The sequence below is a fragment of the Trachypithecus francoisi genome, unplaced genomic scaffold (assembly GCF_009764315.1).
Source record: "Trachypithecus francoisi isolate TF-2019V2 unplaced genomic scaffold, Tfra_2.0 Contig01579, whole genome shotgun sequence".
Classification (NCBI taxonomy): domain Eukaryota; kingdom Metazoa; phylum Chordata; class Mammalia; order Primates; family Cercopithecidae; genus Trachypithecus; species Trachypithecus francoisi.
The window spans coordinates 1,365,285-1,382,982 of record NW_022681442.1 but is presented as its reverse complement, the minus strand read 5'-3'; the positions used below and the strand labels follow the sequence as shown (position 1 = coordinate 1,382,982).

Genomic DNA, 17,698 nt, shown 5'->3' with positions numbered 1-17,698 from the left:
TCTTCAAAGAACTGGAAAAAACTACTTTAAATTTCACATGGAACCAAAAAAGAGCCTGTATAACCAAGACAATCCTAAGCAAAAAGAACAAAGCTGGAGGCATCACACTGACTGACTTTAAGCTATACTACAAAGCTACAGTAACCAAAACAGCATGGTACTGGAACCAAAACAGATATACAGACCAATGGAACAGAAGAGAGGCCTCAGAAATAATGCCACACATCTAACCATCTGATCTTTGACAAACCTAACAAAAACAAGCAATGCAGAAAGGACTCTCTATTTAACAAATGGTGTTGGGAAAACTGGCTAGCCATATGCAGAAAACTGAAACTGGACTCCTTCCTTACACCTTATACAAAAAATAACTCAAGATGGATTAAAGACTAAAACGTAGGACCTAAAACCATAAAAACCCTAGAACAAAACCTAGGCAATACCATTCAGGACACATGCATGGACAAAGACTTCATGACTAAAACACCAAAAGCAACGGCAACAAAAGCCAAAATTGATGAGTGGGATCTAATTAAACTAAGGAGCTTCTGCACAGCAAAAGAAAGTGTCATCAAAGTGGACAGGCAACCTACAGAATGGGAGAAAATTTTTGCAATCTATCCATCTGACAATGGGCTAATATCCAGAATCTACAAGAAACTTAAACAAATTTACAAGAAAAAAAACAAACAACCCCATCAGAGAGTGGGTGAAGGATATGAACAGATACTTCTCAAAAGAAGACATTTATGAGGACAACAAACATGAAAAAATACTCATCATCACCGATCATTAGAGAAATGCAAATCAAAACCACAATGAGATACCATCTCATGCCAGTTAGAACAGTGATCATTAAAAAGTCAGGAAACAACAGATGCTGGAGAGGATGTGGAGAAATAGGAATGCTTTTACACTGTTGGTGGAAGTGTAAATTAGTTCAAGCATTGTGGAAGACAGTGTGGCAATTCTCCAAGGATCTAGAACCAGAAATACCATTTAACCCAGCAATCCCATTACTGGGTATAAAGCCAAAGGATTATAAATCATTCTGCTAAAAATACACATGCACACATATGTTTACTGCAGCACTATTCACAATAACAAAGACTTGGAACCAATCCAAATGTCCATCAGTGATAGGCTGGATAAAGAAAATGTGGCACATATACACCATGGAATACTATGCAGCCCTAAAAAAGGATGAGTTCATGTCCTTTGCAGGGACATGGATGAAGCTGGAAACCATCATTCTTAGCAAACTATCACAGGAACAGAAAACCAAACACCACATGTTCTCACTCATAAGTGGGAGCTAAGCAATGAGAACACACAGACACAGGGAGGGGAACATCACACACCAGGGCCTTTCAGGGGGCGGGGGGCTAGGGGACGGATAGCATTAGAAGAAATACCTAATATAGATGATGGGTTGATGGGTGCAGTAAACCACCATGGCATGTGTATACCTATGTAACAAACCTGTATGTTTTGCACATGTATCCCAAAACTTAAAATATATATATATATATAAAAAAAAAAGAAAGTGAAAAGACAAGCCACATTCGTGGAGAAAAAATGTTTACAAATCATATATATGATCAAGTATCCAGAATATATATATATACACATACATATTTAATTTTTTTTTATTTTTTTGAGACAGAGTCTCACTCTGTCACCCAGGCTGGAGTGCAGTGGTATGATCCCAGCTCACTGTAACCTCTGCTTCCCGGGTTCAAGCGATTATCCTGCCTCAACCTCCCAAAATGCTGAGATTATAGGCATGAGCCACTGCACCCAGCCCAGAATACATTAAAAACTCAAATTGACGAGAAGACAACACAATTTTTTAAAGGAGCGAAAGATGTGAAGAGTAATTTCCCCAATAAAGAGATATGAAAGGCCAATAAGTATATGAAAAGATGCTCAACATCAATATTACAGTGATGGCCAGGCATGGGCGCTCATGCCTATAATCCCAGCATTTTGGGAGGCCGACTTGGGAAGATCGTTTGAGGTCAGGGTTTGAGACCAGCCTGGGCAACATAGCAAGACTGCACCTCTACAGAAAAAGTAAAAATAAAAACTGCAGTGAGATACTGCTCTGTATCTACTAAATGACTATATATGAGGATGTGGACAAAATAGAGCCCTCATATGTTGGTGGTGGGCATGTAAAATGGTGCAGCCACTCTGGAAAATATTTTGGCAGTTTCTTAGAAAGTTAAAAATAAATTTATCATAGAAACCAGCAATTCCAGCCCTAACTATCCATCTAAGAGATATGTTCACACAATGATCAGTACCTATGTGAATTTTCAGAATTTTCTGCACTACTCATAACCAAAATGAATGGATAAATGTGTTCTATTCACACAATGGAATATCACACAGCCATAAAAAGGAGCACACTATGCTTTATCTGGATGAACCTTGAAAACATGATGCAAATTGAAAGAAGCCAAGCTGCAGGAGACCCTATCACATATGACTCCCTTTACAAGAAAGTTCGAGAAAAGGCAAATCCAGAGACAGAAAGTCAGTCAGTGGTTGCCTGGAGCTAGGGGTGTGAACGGAGTGACTGCCAATGGCCAGAGATTCTTCTGAGGTGAAGATAATGAAAAATGGGTGGTGACAGTTGCACAGCTGTAAATTTACTAAAAACCACTTAATTACACACTTTTAAAAAAACTCTAAACCTGGCCGGGCACGGTGGCTCACACTTGTAAATCCAACACTCTGGGAGGCTGAGACAGGAGGATCACTTGAGGCCAGGAGTTCCAGACAAGCCTGACCAACATAGGGAAACCCTGTCTCTACTAAAAATACAAAAATTAGCTGGGCGTAGTGGCATGTGCCTGTAATTCTAGCTACTCTGGAGGCTGAGACAGGAGAATCACTTGAGCCTGGGAGGTGGGGGTTGCACTGAGCTGAGATCGTACCACTGCACTCAGGCCTGGATGATAGAGGGAAGCTCTGTCTCAAAAAACAAAAACAAAAAAACTCTAAACCTAAATAACATGCTCTTGATAACTGCAAGAGAGAAATCTAAAAAGATAGTAGCTAGGTGATGATAATGAAGGGTGACCATGTGGCATGCTGATGGTGTTTTCCCCAAATGAATTATAATTTTCCCTAAACAAATGATGTTTTGAAAATACCAACAATTTTATGCATTTGCTTAATCCTTCTTTCACCAATTCTCAGTTAAACACACACACACACTCTCACATGTCAGTCAACCCAAAAGCCTCTCCTGAATACCTACTATGTGCCCCACTCATTTCTGGGCATTTAGTAATTCAAGAACCAGAAGCCAAGGCAGAGTCCTTCCAGGGTCAGTGCTGGACAAAACAGACACCTTAAGAGGTGGCTAACCACAGAAAATGGCCTCCTTGCTGATCCTAACCTCATTGTGACTTTTCTGTGTCATATATAAAGAAACCTGCCAAAAATTAGAAATGATTGGCTGGGCGCAGAGGCTCACGCCTGTAATCCTAGCACTTTGGGATGCCGAGGAGGGAGGATCACTGAGATCAGGAGTTCAAGACCAGCCTGGCCAATGTGGCGAAACCCCCATCTCTACTAAAAATACAAAAATTAGCCAGGCATAGTAGTGCACACCTGTAAAATCCCAGCTACTAAGGAGGCTGAGGCAGGAGAATCACTTGAACCCAGGGGGTGGAGGTTGCAGTGAGCCAAGATCACGCCACTTCACTCTAGCTTGGGCAAACGAGCGAGACTCCATCTCAAAAAAAAAAAAAAAGAAAGAAAGAAATGATTGAGTCTAGGTATAACTGGCAGGGTGAACACATGTGTTAGGATTGTAGCCAAAGATGAATCATCGGTCAATTTCCTATATCTAGATGGGAGGATGGTGGAATCTCATTAAACTGGGTATAACAAACAGCATAATATAGCTCAACAGATTGTTGCCAAAATACAACATGGGTGAGAGAATTAAATACCTTGTTTCTTGAGGAATGGGTTATAATTATTTAGAAGGAGAAGAGTGACCACAGAAAGGCAAAATAAGGACTTCTGTCAGGGGTTGCATCATCAGCTGGTTATTTACTAGGTTCTCACAGCAAGGATCTCACTCAGCAGATGAGCTATAAAGTCTGCAACCGATTGGGTAAAACAAGGAAATTTAACTCCGAATCTTCTTATTTTTATTTATTTATTTTTTTGAGATAGAGTCTCACTCTGTCGCCCAGGCTGGAGTGCAGAGGCATGATCTTGGCTCAGTGCAACCTCTGCCTCGTGGGTTCAAGAGATTCTCCTGCCTCAGCCTCCTGTGTAGCTGGCGACTATAGTCGTGTGACACAATGCCCAGCTAATTTTTGTATTTTTTGGTGGAGACGGGGTTTCACGATGTTACCCAGGTTGGTCTTGAACTCCTGACCTCAAGTGATCCGTCTGCCTCAGCCTCCCAAAGTGCAGGGATTACAGCCACTATGCCCGACCTCATTTTTTTCTAATTTTTTTTTTTGAGACAGAGTCTCACTCTGTCACCCAGGCTGGAGTGCAGGCGCGAGATCCTGGCTCACTGCAACCTCCATCTCCCGGGTTCAAGCGATTCTCCCACCTCAGGCTCTTGAGTAGCTGAGATTGCAGGCACGCACCACTACACCCGGCTAATTTTTGTATTTTTAGTAGAGATGGGGTTTCACCATGTTGGCCAGGCTGGTCGCAAACTCCTGACCTCGTGATCCACCCAACTCAGTCTCCCAAAGTGCTGGGATTACAGGTGTGAGCCACTGTGCCCAGCCTTCATTTTCTTTTAAACTCTGACCCAAACTGTATTATCCAACTTCCTTTTTGGGTCAAACTGGACCAACAAGATTTACTCTTCTGCATGAACTGATCAAAAATGGACAAAATAGGGCCAAGCACAGTGGCTCACGCCTGTAATCCACCCACCTCAGCCTCCCAAAGTGCTGGGGTTATAGGCGTGAGCCACCACGCCCGGCCTCAGCTATTATGTCTTTCAATATTTTTTCTGTCCCTTTTCTCTCCTTTTCTACTAGAACTCCCATTACACATCTAGTAAGCTTCTTGATTGTCGTCCCACAGTTCCCTGATGCTATGTCTACTTTTAAAAATCTCTTTTCTGTGTTTGATTTATGATAGTTTCTACTGCTGTGCTTTGACGTTCATGAATCTTTTTTTCTGCAATGTCTAACTGTCCACTAATTACATCCAGTGCATTTTTAATCCCAGACGTTATAGCATTTGGTTTGGATCTCGTAACATTTGATTTTTATTTTTTAAAAAATATCTTCCATGTTTTGTTTAATATTTTGAACATACACAGTTATATTAACTCTTTTAATGTTTTTCTCTGCTAAATCTAACATCTGTGTTAGTTCTTTGCCAGTTTTTGTTTTGTTTTTGACCACGCCTGGTGAGGTCAGGATTTCCAGACCAGCCTGGCCAACATGGTGAAACCCCGTGCTGACTAAAAATACAAAAACTTAGCAGGGTGTGGTGGAGTGCACCTGTAATCCCAGCTAGTTGGGAGAAGAATCGCTCGAACCCGAGAGGCAGAAGTTGCAGTGAGTCAAGATCGCGCCACTGTACTCCAGCCTGGGCAATAGAGTGAGACTCTGTCTGGGGGAAAAAAAAATCTATCTATCTATTTATCTAGGCTGAAAATGTCCCAAATCTGGTGAAAACTATAAACCCAGAGATCCAAGAATCTCAATAAAACCCAAGCATAAAATCATGAAAAAAAAAACTACATAGAGCATGTGATGAGCCAACTGCTCAAAGCCACTGGTCAAGGGCAACCTTAAAGGCAGCCAGAGACCACAGACACGTTCAACACTGAGGAGCAGAGAGAGGGTGGCTGCAGATCTCTCACTGGAAGCAACTGTGGCAAGACAGTGGAGCAACATTTTTATATTACTGAAAGAAAAAATTTATCAATTTAGAATTCCATACACAGTGGAAATATCTTTCAAAATAAGGATAAAATTAAGACTTACTTGGCCGGGCGCAGTGGCTCATGCCTGTAATCCCAGCACTTCGGGAGGCCGAGGCGGGTGGATCATGAGGTCAGGAGATTGAGACCATCCTGGCCAACATGGTGAAATCCCATCTCTATAAAAATATAAAAATTAGCTGGGTATGGTGGTGGGCACCTGTAGTCCCAGCTACTCGGGAGGCTGAGGCAGGAGAATCTCTTGAACCTAGGAGGCAGAGGTTGCAGTGAGCTGAGATCACACCACTGCACTCCAGCCTGGTGACAGAGCAAGACTCCATCTCAAAAAAAAAAGCAGACTTTTTTAGAATATAGAAGTTAAAAAAATTTATCACCAGCAAACCTATCCTATAAGAAATGTTAAAAAAAATTCCTTCAGGCAGAAAACAAAATTGAGGCCAGGCATGGTGGCTCACACCTGTAATCCCAAGACTTTGGGAGGCTGAAGCCAGGCAGACTGCTGGAGCCCAGGAGTTTGAGACCAGCCTGGGTGACACAGTGAAAATGTCTCTACAAGAATACACAAAAATTAGCCGGGATGGGGTGACATGTGCCTATAGTCCCAGCTTATGTTTATTGAAGCTACCCTTATGGCTCAAAATATAATTAGTCTTGGGAAATTTGTATTCTGTTGTTTCTGAATGAAGAGTTCTATAAATGTCAAGTAAGGCAGGTTGTTTGACAGTATTTTATTTTATCTTATTTTATCTTTGAGACAGTTTCACTATGCCATCCAAGCTGAAGTGCAGTGGTGCCATCTCGGCTCACTGCCTCTAGTGAGCTAGAGCAACCTCTGCCTCTAGTGGTTCTCCCACCTCAGCCTCTTGAGTAGCTGGGATTACGGGTGCCTGCCACCACACCCAGCTAATTTTTTGTATTTTTAGCAGAGATGGGGTTTCATCATGTTGGCCAGGTTGGTATCAAACTCCTGACCTCAAGTGATCTGCCCACCTCGGCCTCCCAAAGAGCTGGGACTAAAAGCGTGAGCCGGCTGGGCGCGGTGGCTCACGCCTGTAATCCCAGCACTTTGGGAGGCCGAGACTGGCGGATCACGAGGTCAGCAGATCGAGATCATCCTGGCGAACACAGTGAAACCCCGTCTCTACTAAAAATATAAAAAAATTAGCCGGGCGTGGTGGTGGGCGCCTGTAGTCCCAGCTTCTACAGAGGCTGAGGCAGGAGAATGTCGTGAACCCGGGAGGCGGCGGAGCTTGCAGTGAGCGGAGATCGCGCCACTGCACTCCAGCCTGGAGTACAGAGCGAGACTCTGTCTCAAAAAAAAAAAAAAAAAAAAAGTGTGAGCCACTGCACTGGCCAGTAGTTTGAATTTTCTATATCCTTAATGGTTTTCTTCATGTATCTATCAATTTTTGTGAGAAGATATTGAAACTTAGTAATATAATTGTGGATTTGTCTATTTTCCTTGCAGGTCTATCAGCTTTTGCTTCATGTATTTTGAAGCTCTGTTATTAGATGCATTAACATTGATGAGTTTTATGTTCTCTTGATGAATTCACTTTTTTAATCACTATGAAATCATATTTTATATCCATGGTAATATTCTTTATTCTGAAATTGACTTTGTCTTTTATTAATATAGCAACTCCACCTTTCTTTTGGTCAGTGTTAGCATTATATATTTTTTTGCATCCTTTTATTTCTTGATCTATTGTATCTTTACATTTAAAGTGAGTTTCTTATAGGTAGACTATAATTGAGTCTTGATTTTTCTTTTTTTTTTTGAGATAGAGTTTTGCTCTTGTTGCCCACCCAGGCTGGAGTGCAATGGCACGATCTTGGCTCACCGCAACCTCTGCCTCCCGGGTTCAAGCGATTCTCCTGCTTCAGTCTCCCAAGTAGCTGAGATTACAGGCATGTGCCACTACGCCCAGCTAATTTTGTATTTTTAGTAGAGACAGGGTTTCTCCACGTTGGTCAGACTGGTCTCAAACTCCCGACCTCTGGTGATCTGCCTGCCTCGGCCTCCAAAAGTGGTGGGATTCCAGGCATTGAGCCACAGCGCCCAGCCAAGTCTTGATATTTTTTATTCAAGCTAATAATCTCTGCAATTTCCTTTGGGTATTTAGTTTTATCTCTACTAAAAATATAAAAATTAGCTGGCACACACCTGTAGTCCCAGCTACTTGGGAGGCTGAGGCAGGAGAATCACTTGAACCCAGGAGGCGGAGGTTGCAGTGAACCCAGATGGCACTGCTGTACTCCAGCCTGGATGACCAAAACTCTGTCTCAGTCAATCAATCAATCAATCAATCAATCAGTCAATACTTGTACATGAGGCCAGGCGCCATGGCTCATGCCTGTAATCCCAGAACTCTGGGAGGCCAAGGCAGGTGGCTCACTTGAGCCCAGGAGTTTGAGACCAGCCTGGGCAACATGGCAAGATCCCATCTCAACAAAAGTTTTTAAAAATTAGCTGGACGTGGTGATGCATGCCTGTAGTCCCAGCTACTCAGGAGGCTGAGGCAGGAAGATCACTTGAACCCAGGAGAGGGAGGCTGCAGTGAGCCATCATTGCTCCACTGCACTACAACCTGGGCAACAGAGCAAGATTCTGTCTCAAAAAGGAAAAAAAAAAAAAAAAAAAAGCTAGAAACAAGGATCTTGAATCAACTCATATGACACCAGAAAAGAAAAATATCAACTTGATTTTCCAGTCCAGGTATCTAACATGTTGCTCTACCCAAGAAACCTGGTCTCAGTGAGTTCTTTAGGGAGGAGAGTCTCAGCAGAGGTGAAAGACTGAGTGGACCTGAATCTTTAGGTATTCTAGGCAGACAGCTTTCAGTCTGAAACACGTGAGTATGGCCAGCGTGTGGTAAGCAGGGGGACTTACTGTGTAAAAAGTCGAGCACTGGAGCTGCAGAGTAAGCCTCATCATGAGCTGCAGGATAAACGTAAGCAACGCTCATCTTTTCTTCATCTCATCTCCAGTGCCTAGGACAGGGCTTGAGACACAGCAGGTGCTCTAAACATGTCTGCCCAATGGAAATGATAAAAACTACTAGCATTGAACTATGACACATGTGACCACGCTAGCTAACTGGACTGCAAGGAAACTCACAGCGATCAGACACTCACATTACAGGAGAGGTGCTTCACCCTGGCTCTGCCCGAGAATCACCTGCAAAGTCACTACCAAGATGGGTCCTGGCTGCTGTGTTTTCCAAAACTTTGCTGGTGGTTATGTGCAGAGTCTAGAGCCTCTAGGCTGTGAACAGAAGAAACTAGTTACCGTTCCTCAGTAACCAAAATCTGGAGGCGCCTGTGAGAGAGAAATACACAGAGGGGCAGAGAGAGGACAGAACACTTGGTAGAAGAACTTGGATACTTTATTGAACTCAATCTGGATTATTAAATCAAAGACTAGGACACAATACAATATAAACAAAACTTTATCAAATTAAGAGGCAATATACACCATGCCAATAAGATACCCAACTCATTATTCTTAGGTAACAGTCAAGAAGTATTGCAACCTGAAGCCTGGCACTCAATTTCAGCAATTCCAACCTGATATATCATTCAGGGTGTCTTCCATTAAACCTTCCCTGTTCGCTCTGATCAATAATGACCTCTGGCTCCCCTTCCCTGACAGCCCACAGCATCACACTTTTCATCATTTTATGATGGCCAATTTAGGACTTCATTGGGAAGCTTTGTGGGTATATTTTATTTTTACTTTTTTATTTGAGATGGAGTCTTACTCTCTCGTCCAGGCTGGAATGCAGTGGTGTGATCTCTGCTCACTGCAACCTCTGCCTCCTGGGTTCAAGCAATTCTTCTGTCTCAGCCTCCTGAGTAGCTGGGATCACAGAGGCATGCCACCAAGCCCAGCTAATGTTTGTATTTTTAGTAGAGACAGGATTTCACCATGTTGGCCAGGCTGGTCTGGAACTCCTGACCTCAAGTGATCAGCCTGCTTTGGCCTCCCAAAGTGCTGGGATTACAGGCATGGGCCACTGCGCCCGGCCTGCTATTTTAGTTCCACAAGTGTTACATGGGAAGCTGTGTAGCCCTGTGATTAAGAGGGCAGGCCCTGCAGCCAAACGGCTTGGATTTAAGACCTTGTTCCACCATTTACTAGCTGTGTATCCTTAGGCCAGTTAATTACCCCCCCTGTGTCTCATTTGTATCAAGGGAATAACTTGGCAGTGTTGTGCTATAAATTCAGATAATCCAAGCTGGACATGGTGGCTCACACCTGTAATCCCAGCACTTTGGGAGGCAGAGGCAGGCTGATCACCTGAGGTCAGGAGTTCGAGATCAGCTTGGCCAACATGGCGAACCCTCATCTCTACTAAAAATACAAAAGTTAGCTGAGCATGGTGGCGGGCACCTGTAATTCTAGCTACTCGGTAGGCTGAGGCAGAAGAATCGCTTGAACCGGGGAGGCGGAGGTTGCAGTGAGCCAAGACTGTGCCACTGCACTCAGGCCTGGGTAACAGAGTGAGACTCCGTCTCAAAAAAACAAAACAAAACAAAAAAAAACCTCCCCCTCCAAGGCTGCCTGGCCGAAACCAAACCGAGGGGTGGTTTCACAGGCTTGCGCAGGTCCGGCTCGGACATGTGCTACCTCAGGATGTAGTGGAACAAAGGGGCCAGGGTAGGCAGCCTAGGCCTGTGAGTGCCCGCATCCCTCAGCTCCCCCCGCAGCCGGGTCCGCAATGGTCCGCTCCAGTTGCCGGCTGCGGATTTGGTACCCGGCAGAAGGCTGCGAGTTCTCCGCTGCTTGTTGTCGCTGGGTTACTGCGGCGACCGACCGCCAGAGCAGCCTTGGCGCCATGGAGGAGCCAGGGGCTACCCCTCAGCTGTACTTGGGGCTGGTCCTGGGGGAGCTACACAGGGTTGTGGCAGCACTGCCTATAGATTCTAATCCTTATGGTTTTCCATGGGAATTGGTGATATGTGCCGCTGTTGTTGGATTTTTTGCTGTTCTCCTTTTTTTGCGGAGAAGTTTTAGATCGATTAGGAGTCGGCTTTATGTGGGAAGAGAGAAAAAGCTTGCTATAATGCTTTCTGGACTAATTGAAGAAAAATGTAAACTACTTGAAAAATTTAGCCTTGTTCAAAAACAGTATGAAGACTATGAAGTAGCAGCATCTTTAGAGGATGCCAGCTTTGAGAATGCGGCAATGAAAGAACAAAGTTTGGAGGCAACCTGCGAAAATCTGAACAGGTCCAATTCTGAACTTGAGCATGAAATACTCTGTCTAGAAAAAGAGTTAACAGAAGAGAAATCTAAACATTCTCAAAAAAATGAATTGATGGCAGATATTTCAAAACGGATACAGTCTCTAGAAGATGAGTCAAAATCCCTCAAATCACAAGTAGCTGAAGCCAAAATAATCTTCAAGGTATTTCAAATGACTGAAGAACGACTGAAGATAGCAATAAAAGACGCTTTGAATGAAAACTCTCAACTTCAGGAAAGCCAGAAACAGCTTTTGCAAGAAGTGGAAGTATGGAAAGAACAAGTGAGTGAACTTAATAAACAGAAAATAACATTTGAAGACTTCAAAGTACATGCAGAACAAGTTCTAAATGATACAGCAAATCACATCAAGACTCTGACTGAACGCTTGCTAAAGATGAAAGATTGGACTGCTAGGCTTGGAGAAGACAGAACGGATGATGGTAACTTAGAAGTGAACAGTGAATCGGAAGAAGGTACTTACTTAGATGATCCTCCAAAAGGAGCTTTGAAGAAACTGATTCATGCTGCTAAGTTAAATGCTTCTTTAAAAACCTTACAAGGAGAACGAAACCAAATTTATATCCAGTTATCTGAAATTGATAAAACAAAGGAAGAGCTTACAGAGCATATTAAAAATCTGCAGACTGAACAAGCATCTTTGCAGTCAGAAAACACACATTTTGAAAGTGAGAATCAGAAGCTTCAACAGAAACTTAAAGTAATGACTGAATTATATCAAGAAAATGAAATGAAACTCTACAGGAAATTAACAGTAGAGGAAAATAACCGGTTAGAGAAAGAAGAGAAACTTTCTAAGGTAGACAAAAAGATCAGCCATGCCACTAAAGAGCTGGAGACCTATGGACAGCGAGCCAAAGATCTTGAAGAAGAATTGGAAAGAACTATTCATTATTATCAACAGCAGATTATTTCCCATGAGAAAAAAGCACATCATAATTGGTTGGCAGCTTGGATTGCTGAAAGAAAGCTCAATGATTTAAGGAAAGAAAACACTAACAGACAAAAATTAACTAAAACAGAGTTTAAATCTGAACTTTTAGAAAAAGATCCTTATGTACTTGATGGTCCAAATACAGCATTTGGCAGAGAGCATTCCCCATATGGTCCCTCATCATTGGGTCAGCCTTTATCTGAAAAGAGAGCTTTTCTCTCTCCTCCAGCTGTGTTGGAGGGTCCACTCTCACCTTTGCCTCCAGGGGAAGAAGGAAGAAGCTCAGGAGGCCCAGGGAATCCTCTGGACCATCAGATTACCAATGAAAGAGGAGAATCAAGCTGTGAGAAGTTAACCCATCCTCACACGGCTCCTTCTGACACTGTGTCCCTGCCATCTCCGTGGGAACAGGACCGTAGGATGTTTCCTCCACCAGTACGATCATATCCTGATTCAGCTCTTCCTCCCCAAAGGCAAGACAGATTTTATTCTAACTCTGGTAGACCATCTGGACCAGCAGAACTCAGAAGTTTTAATATGCCTTCTTTGGATAAAATGGATGGGTCAATGCCTTCAGAAATGGAATCCAGTAGAAAAGATACCAAAGATGATCTTGGTAATTTAAATATGCCTGATTCATCTCTCCCTGCTGAAAATGAAGCAACTGGCCCTGGCTTTGTTCCTCCACCTCTTGCTCCAATCAGAGGTCCACTGTTTCCAGTGGATACAAGGGGCCCGTTCATGAGAAGAGGACCTCCTTTGCCCCGACCTCCTCCAGGAACCAGGTTTGGAGCTTCTCAAGATGATTTTCCACGAAGGGATTTCCCAGGTCCGCCACATGTTCCATTTGCAGTGAGAAATGTCTATCCACCAAGAGGTTTTCCTCCTTACCTTCCCCTCAAGACCTGGATTTTTCCCCGCACCCCCACATTCTGAAGGTATAAATGAGTTCCCTTCTGGGCTGATATCGCCTTCAAATGGGCCTGCTACTGAACATCCAAAACCGCAGCAAGACACCTGACAATATTTTTGCTCTCTGCAAAAGTAATTCTGACTGATCTCATTTTCAGTTTAAGTAACTGCTGTTACTTAAGTGATTACATTTTTGCTCAAATTGAAACTTAATGGAATTATAATTCTTAGGATAGTATTTTGTAAATAAGGATGATTTAAATATGAATCTTATGAGTAAATTATTTCCACTGTATTTTATTCTAGATAGTATAACCATTTTAAATTGATTAACTAATCCACTATTATAGAAACAATAGTGGGAGTTTTACATATGTAATCTTGCAGGTGGGGAGGCTTTAAATTCTAAAGGCTGTGTCTTTAAGCCAAGAATTCTATTTACTGTAGGTGTAGACAAATGTGAAAGTAACTTTATGCTTAATTAAATAAATTTTAGTTGATTAAAAAATTCAGATAATCTACATGATAACCATTCTATCACTAGCAGTATTTGCCATGTCTCTACTAAATGTTTCAAAGTCGCAGAAAACACAGCACGGCCTAACAGGAGCTCTTCGTTGCCTCTCACAGCTCCACACTACTCTTCTCTCAAGGAACAGCAGCACTGTCCTCCCAGGGCTCAAGTCAACCCTGGCATTACCCTGGACTCTGCCCTTCACATTACCCTGCCATAGCCACTCCATCCGTGAGACTGTCTGCTCTCCCTCTAAATACACAGTCACGTCTGTCTAGTATCACCACCCCACTGCCCTCTCTTGTGAAAGCCTCTGCCATTTCTCCTCTGACATACTACTGTAGCCACAAGCCTTGCCTCCCTGCCTGCACACTGACCGCACCTTTCATTTTCCAGGGCCGTGGAGTAAGGTCGAAACACGTCAGCATAATCATGTCACTTTCCTGTTTGTTTTCCTGCCGTCTGGTAGCACGGTAGTGGTGATCCACTCTTGGCTATGCAGAGGAGGGTAACACCCAGGGGATGGTGTGATGGGAAGGAATCTAGGCCCCTGCATATCCCCTGATCTGGGTGCCACCAGCCCTACGTCTATATTTAGTGACCCTGGGTTCCGCCTTACTGGACTGCTCACCTTCATGCTGTTCTGTGCAGGAGAATCAAACTTCCATCTTGTTAGGGCCAGCATGCTTTGAAGGCTCTTGGTTACAAAAGCACCCTAACCTGCTATATTACTGTACTATACTATTACTATACCATATTATTAGTACATTACTGGGGTAAGCTGCACCCTAGTAATGTAACAATTTGTACCTGGAGGAGGGGTGCGGCTGTGACAGAAACCTAAGTGGCACTGGCTTCACAGCCAGGCAGTGGCAGGTGAGGAAAGAGGTGGTAGAAAGCTAGTCATTCCCGCTACGCAGTAAATACATCTTAAAAAATGCTGCCTGCATTAACTGGGAAGACAGATCCTGCACTTACCAAGCCTGTGTAGCTCTAGAAGGAAAAAAAAAAAAAAAAAAAAAGCAAATATGCGGTATGTTGGCTGCTCACTGCTGCCCTTAGCAAGGAACTTTGAAATAAATGAGGCTGAGTAAGAATTGGCCAATTTGCAAGCAGAGGTGGAAGATAAAATACAGTAACGCCAAGCAGCTCTGTCTTCCCGCTCCAATCCTGCAGTACTTCTTTCAGCTCCCCTAAGACGCTAAGCTTCTTCCTCCAACACTGTTTTTTGTCAGCTCCCATCCTACATACCCCTGGTCATCCTTCAAGTCTCACACATACCTGACGTACCCATTCACCCTGGGATCTTGTGCAAGCCTCCCCATTACCATCTCATCTTACCCTCTTCTCATCAGTTAATGGACTCAGCCCAAGAAGCACTAACACGCTCAATGCGGGTAATTTTCTGCGCGTGTTCGCTCCCCACGTACCCGTCCCCCAACACCCAGCCCTGGGCTTGGCACGTGGCAAGCGCTCAGTGAACGAGACTCATGAACAGTCAAGCGTAGACGGCAGGGGAAAACCTGACACGGATACCAAGCACCCGAGGTCCTGCTATGAGTCCCGGCCCATGTTTTAGGGAGCCTGGGTCTGGAGCCACAGTGAGCGTGTGCTCAAGGTGCCCAGGTTCCGCGAGTCCGCGCAGGCGCGAAATCGGGAGGGCGGTGTCACAACCTCGCCCGTAACAGGCCACGCCCGTAACGGGCCACGCCCTCCCAGGGAGGCGCGCGCGCCTGCGAGTGGCTTGGGCCAGGCCGCCTCATAGGCAGGGCCGCGCCCGCAAACACGAGGTGGGGTGGGAACCCGCCCAGGGGCCATCTGCCCTCCCGTCCCTAACGCCCAGGCCCCGGGGGCTCACCACATCCCCCTGAACCTGCAGATCCTCCGCCCTCCGCCGCCGCCAGCGGCAGAGCGCTAGGCTGTCCATGCAGCCCCAGCGTCAAACCCTACGGGCCTCTCAGGCCTGGCCGAGGCCTGCGCTCCACGCCCCCTTCCGCACACGGCCCTGGGGAGCCAATGGGGAGACTGAGGGGCGGGGCGCCACGGGAAGCGCGAGAGCACCAAGGCGAGGACCGCAGGCAGGAGCAGTAGAGACCGGAGTCTTCTGGGAATATTGAGATGATGTGGGCGTTGTCCGTCTGCCCCAAGTCATTACTTCGCAGAGAGGTCGGCTTGTCGCTTCTCTCTTCACAGGAGCAGCCGTGGGGCTCCAAAGAAAGCATTCTTTCAGGATCCCGCCAAACTTTTGACAACAGCCCGTGGATCGGCTGGAAGAGCGCCCGCCTCCTCTGTCTTATGATTGGTTGTTAGGCCTCGCGGGGCGCGGTCTCCCTGTGGCTGGTTGGCTAATAGGTGGCGCAGCGGGCCAATTAGCTTGAGTGAGACAGCGGGTGTTTCTGGGAGTTGTGGTCCGCAGGGCTGCCTCGCTTCCGGGTGGGAGCGACTGGCGCCGCGGTGGGAAGGTGCAGAGCATTCAGGCCAGCCCCGTGCGGCACACGACTGGTGTCTGGTAGCTGCTGGTTGGGAGGCCCCGGAAGCACTTCTCCCCTAGGCTGGAGGGCACTAGGAGGTCGCAGGTGCTGAGCTGCCAGGGCCTTTGGGCTGTGCTGAAGGGAAAAAGCACAGCCACTGTCGGGAGCGTGTGCTGCGCAGGTGGTTGCCGCCGTGATGTTCGCTCCGTCTAGCCCCTGCCAGGGATGCAGCCAACCAACCCTCAACAGCCGACGGCGTTTCAGTCTCTGGCCCGGCGCGGTGCTGAGCACCACTGAGCCCTCATCGTAGGGCACCGAGTTCCGGACTCCTGCAGCTGCTTGTCCAGGCCCCTCCTGCCTTAGCACGGAGCTCCCTTGATTGCTCCAAACAGCCCAGACCGGCGCCTTTTTTGGATGATTTAAAACGGGGCCAATCCGTTGCCCGCGATTGGCTGGCAATGGGCACATGACCCTGTACGGGCCAGGGAGAAGTAAGCGAGGTCTGTGGAGGCAGAGTTTTGGGAAAGATTTTTCTTCTAGATAAAAAGGGAGGTGGGTGGGTGGGGGCTGTTTTCTTCCTGTTGTCCTTGCCCAGTGTAAGTTTCCTGGAGCTGCGGCAGCCTTTTTGTCACCGTGAGGGCAGCTGGGGGTAACCCTAGGAAAGCCCCTAGAGCCAGAACAGCCTGAGCCTCTGAACCAACCCACAACTGACTACCGGTCACTTTGTCGTGTGTCTGTGATTTGAGTCCATCATTCTGCAGTTGAAGGTATCCTTTGCACAGAGTCCGGTTCTTAACCATTATAGTGAAACGCATGAATCGCTCTTCGGGCTATTTGCTGCATGATCCTCAGCAAATTAAATAGTTAATCTCACTCAGAGGATAGAATAATAAAGCATAGAGACTGTGAGGATTACATGAGGCATTTACCTAGAATATACTTAGAACAATGCTGGACACAAACTAAGTACTCAACAAATGTTGTATTTCTCCTACTAGTCAGTACTCCTAGGACTAATTGTGCCACCACTGGTTCACAGCCCCTTATCAAAAACCTTTCAGGCCAGATGTGATTGTGAAATTCAGAATTTTTTGAATGTTTAAAAATGGTGAGATATATTGTATACCCCCATAGTCAAACAATGTTTCTATAGCAGAAATGTGTGAGTCTTCACAAATATTCACCCTAAGTGGGATATATAAAGGTTGTAAAAAGGGCCAGGCACAGTAGCTGAAGCTTGTAATCCCAGTACTTTGGAAGGCCAAAGCGGGAGGATTGCTTGAACCCAGGAGTTTGAGACCAACCTCGGCAACATAGTGAGACCCCGTCACTACAAAATAAAAATAAAAATAAATTAGCTGGGCACTATGATTCCCACCTGTAGTCCCAGCTGCTCAGAAGGCTGAGATGGGAAAGATAGATTGCTTAGGCCTGGAAGGTTGAGGCTGCAGTGGTTCCAGCCTGGGCAATAGAGTGAGACCCTGTCCCAAATAAAATAAATACAATAAATAAATAAAGGTTGTAAATAGTCTCATATCCGTTCAAATGAGTTCACTCCAAGCATGGGGAAAAACTAATTTGGAGGACTTTCTGCATTTCAGAATTGAAAATAAGGTACGTCGTAGGCCTCTAAAAACGTTTGTCT

General features: G+C 45.2%; 2 protein-coding genes across 8 annotated transcripts in view; one reads left to right on the top strand and one right to left on the bottom strand.

Annotated features, from left to right (window-relative positions):
- The window catches only part of CUNH10orf143 (chromosome unknown C10orf143 homolog), a 60,771-nt gene extending 45,181 nt beyond the window's left edge, over nt 1-15,590 (bottom strand). For 3 of the 7 annotated variants that reach the window (XM_033178738.1, XM_033178743.1, XM_033178760.1), the window contains exons 1-2: nt 15,441-15,589; nt 14,214-14,225 (exon numbers count right to left, since the gene is read on the bottom strand). In XM_033178738.1, coding sequence (XP_033034629.1) covers nt 14,214-14,225; nt 15,441-15,509 — 81 coding nt within the window. In that variant the 5' untranslated portion in view covers nt 15,510-15,589. Of the gene's footprint in view, nt 1-14,213; nt 14,226-15,440 lie in introns of all 7 variants that reach the window. The other 4 variants (XM_033178777.1, XM_033178752.1, XM_033178783.1 and 1 more) reach the window with 3 other exon arrangements.
- LOC117064704 (melanoma inhibitory activity protein 2-like) lies at nt 10,757-13,368 on the top strand. Its single transcript, XM_033178730.1, has one exon. The coding sequence runs from the start codon at nt 10,792-10,794 to the stop codon at nt 13,090-13,092; it is 2,301 nt and encodes a 766-aa protein (XP_033034621.1). The 5' UTR covers nt 10,757-10,791; the 3' UTR covers nt 13,093-13,368.
- Nucleotides 15,591-17,698: the final 2,108 nt, after the last annotated feature.

What these genes read in the sequence shown, in the direction of transcription:
- LOC117064704 (XM_033178730.1), top strand. Translation starts at nt 10,792, where the DNA reads ATGGAGGAGCCAGGGGCTACCCCTCAGCTGTACTTGGGGCTGGTCCTG.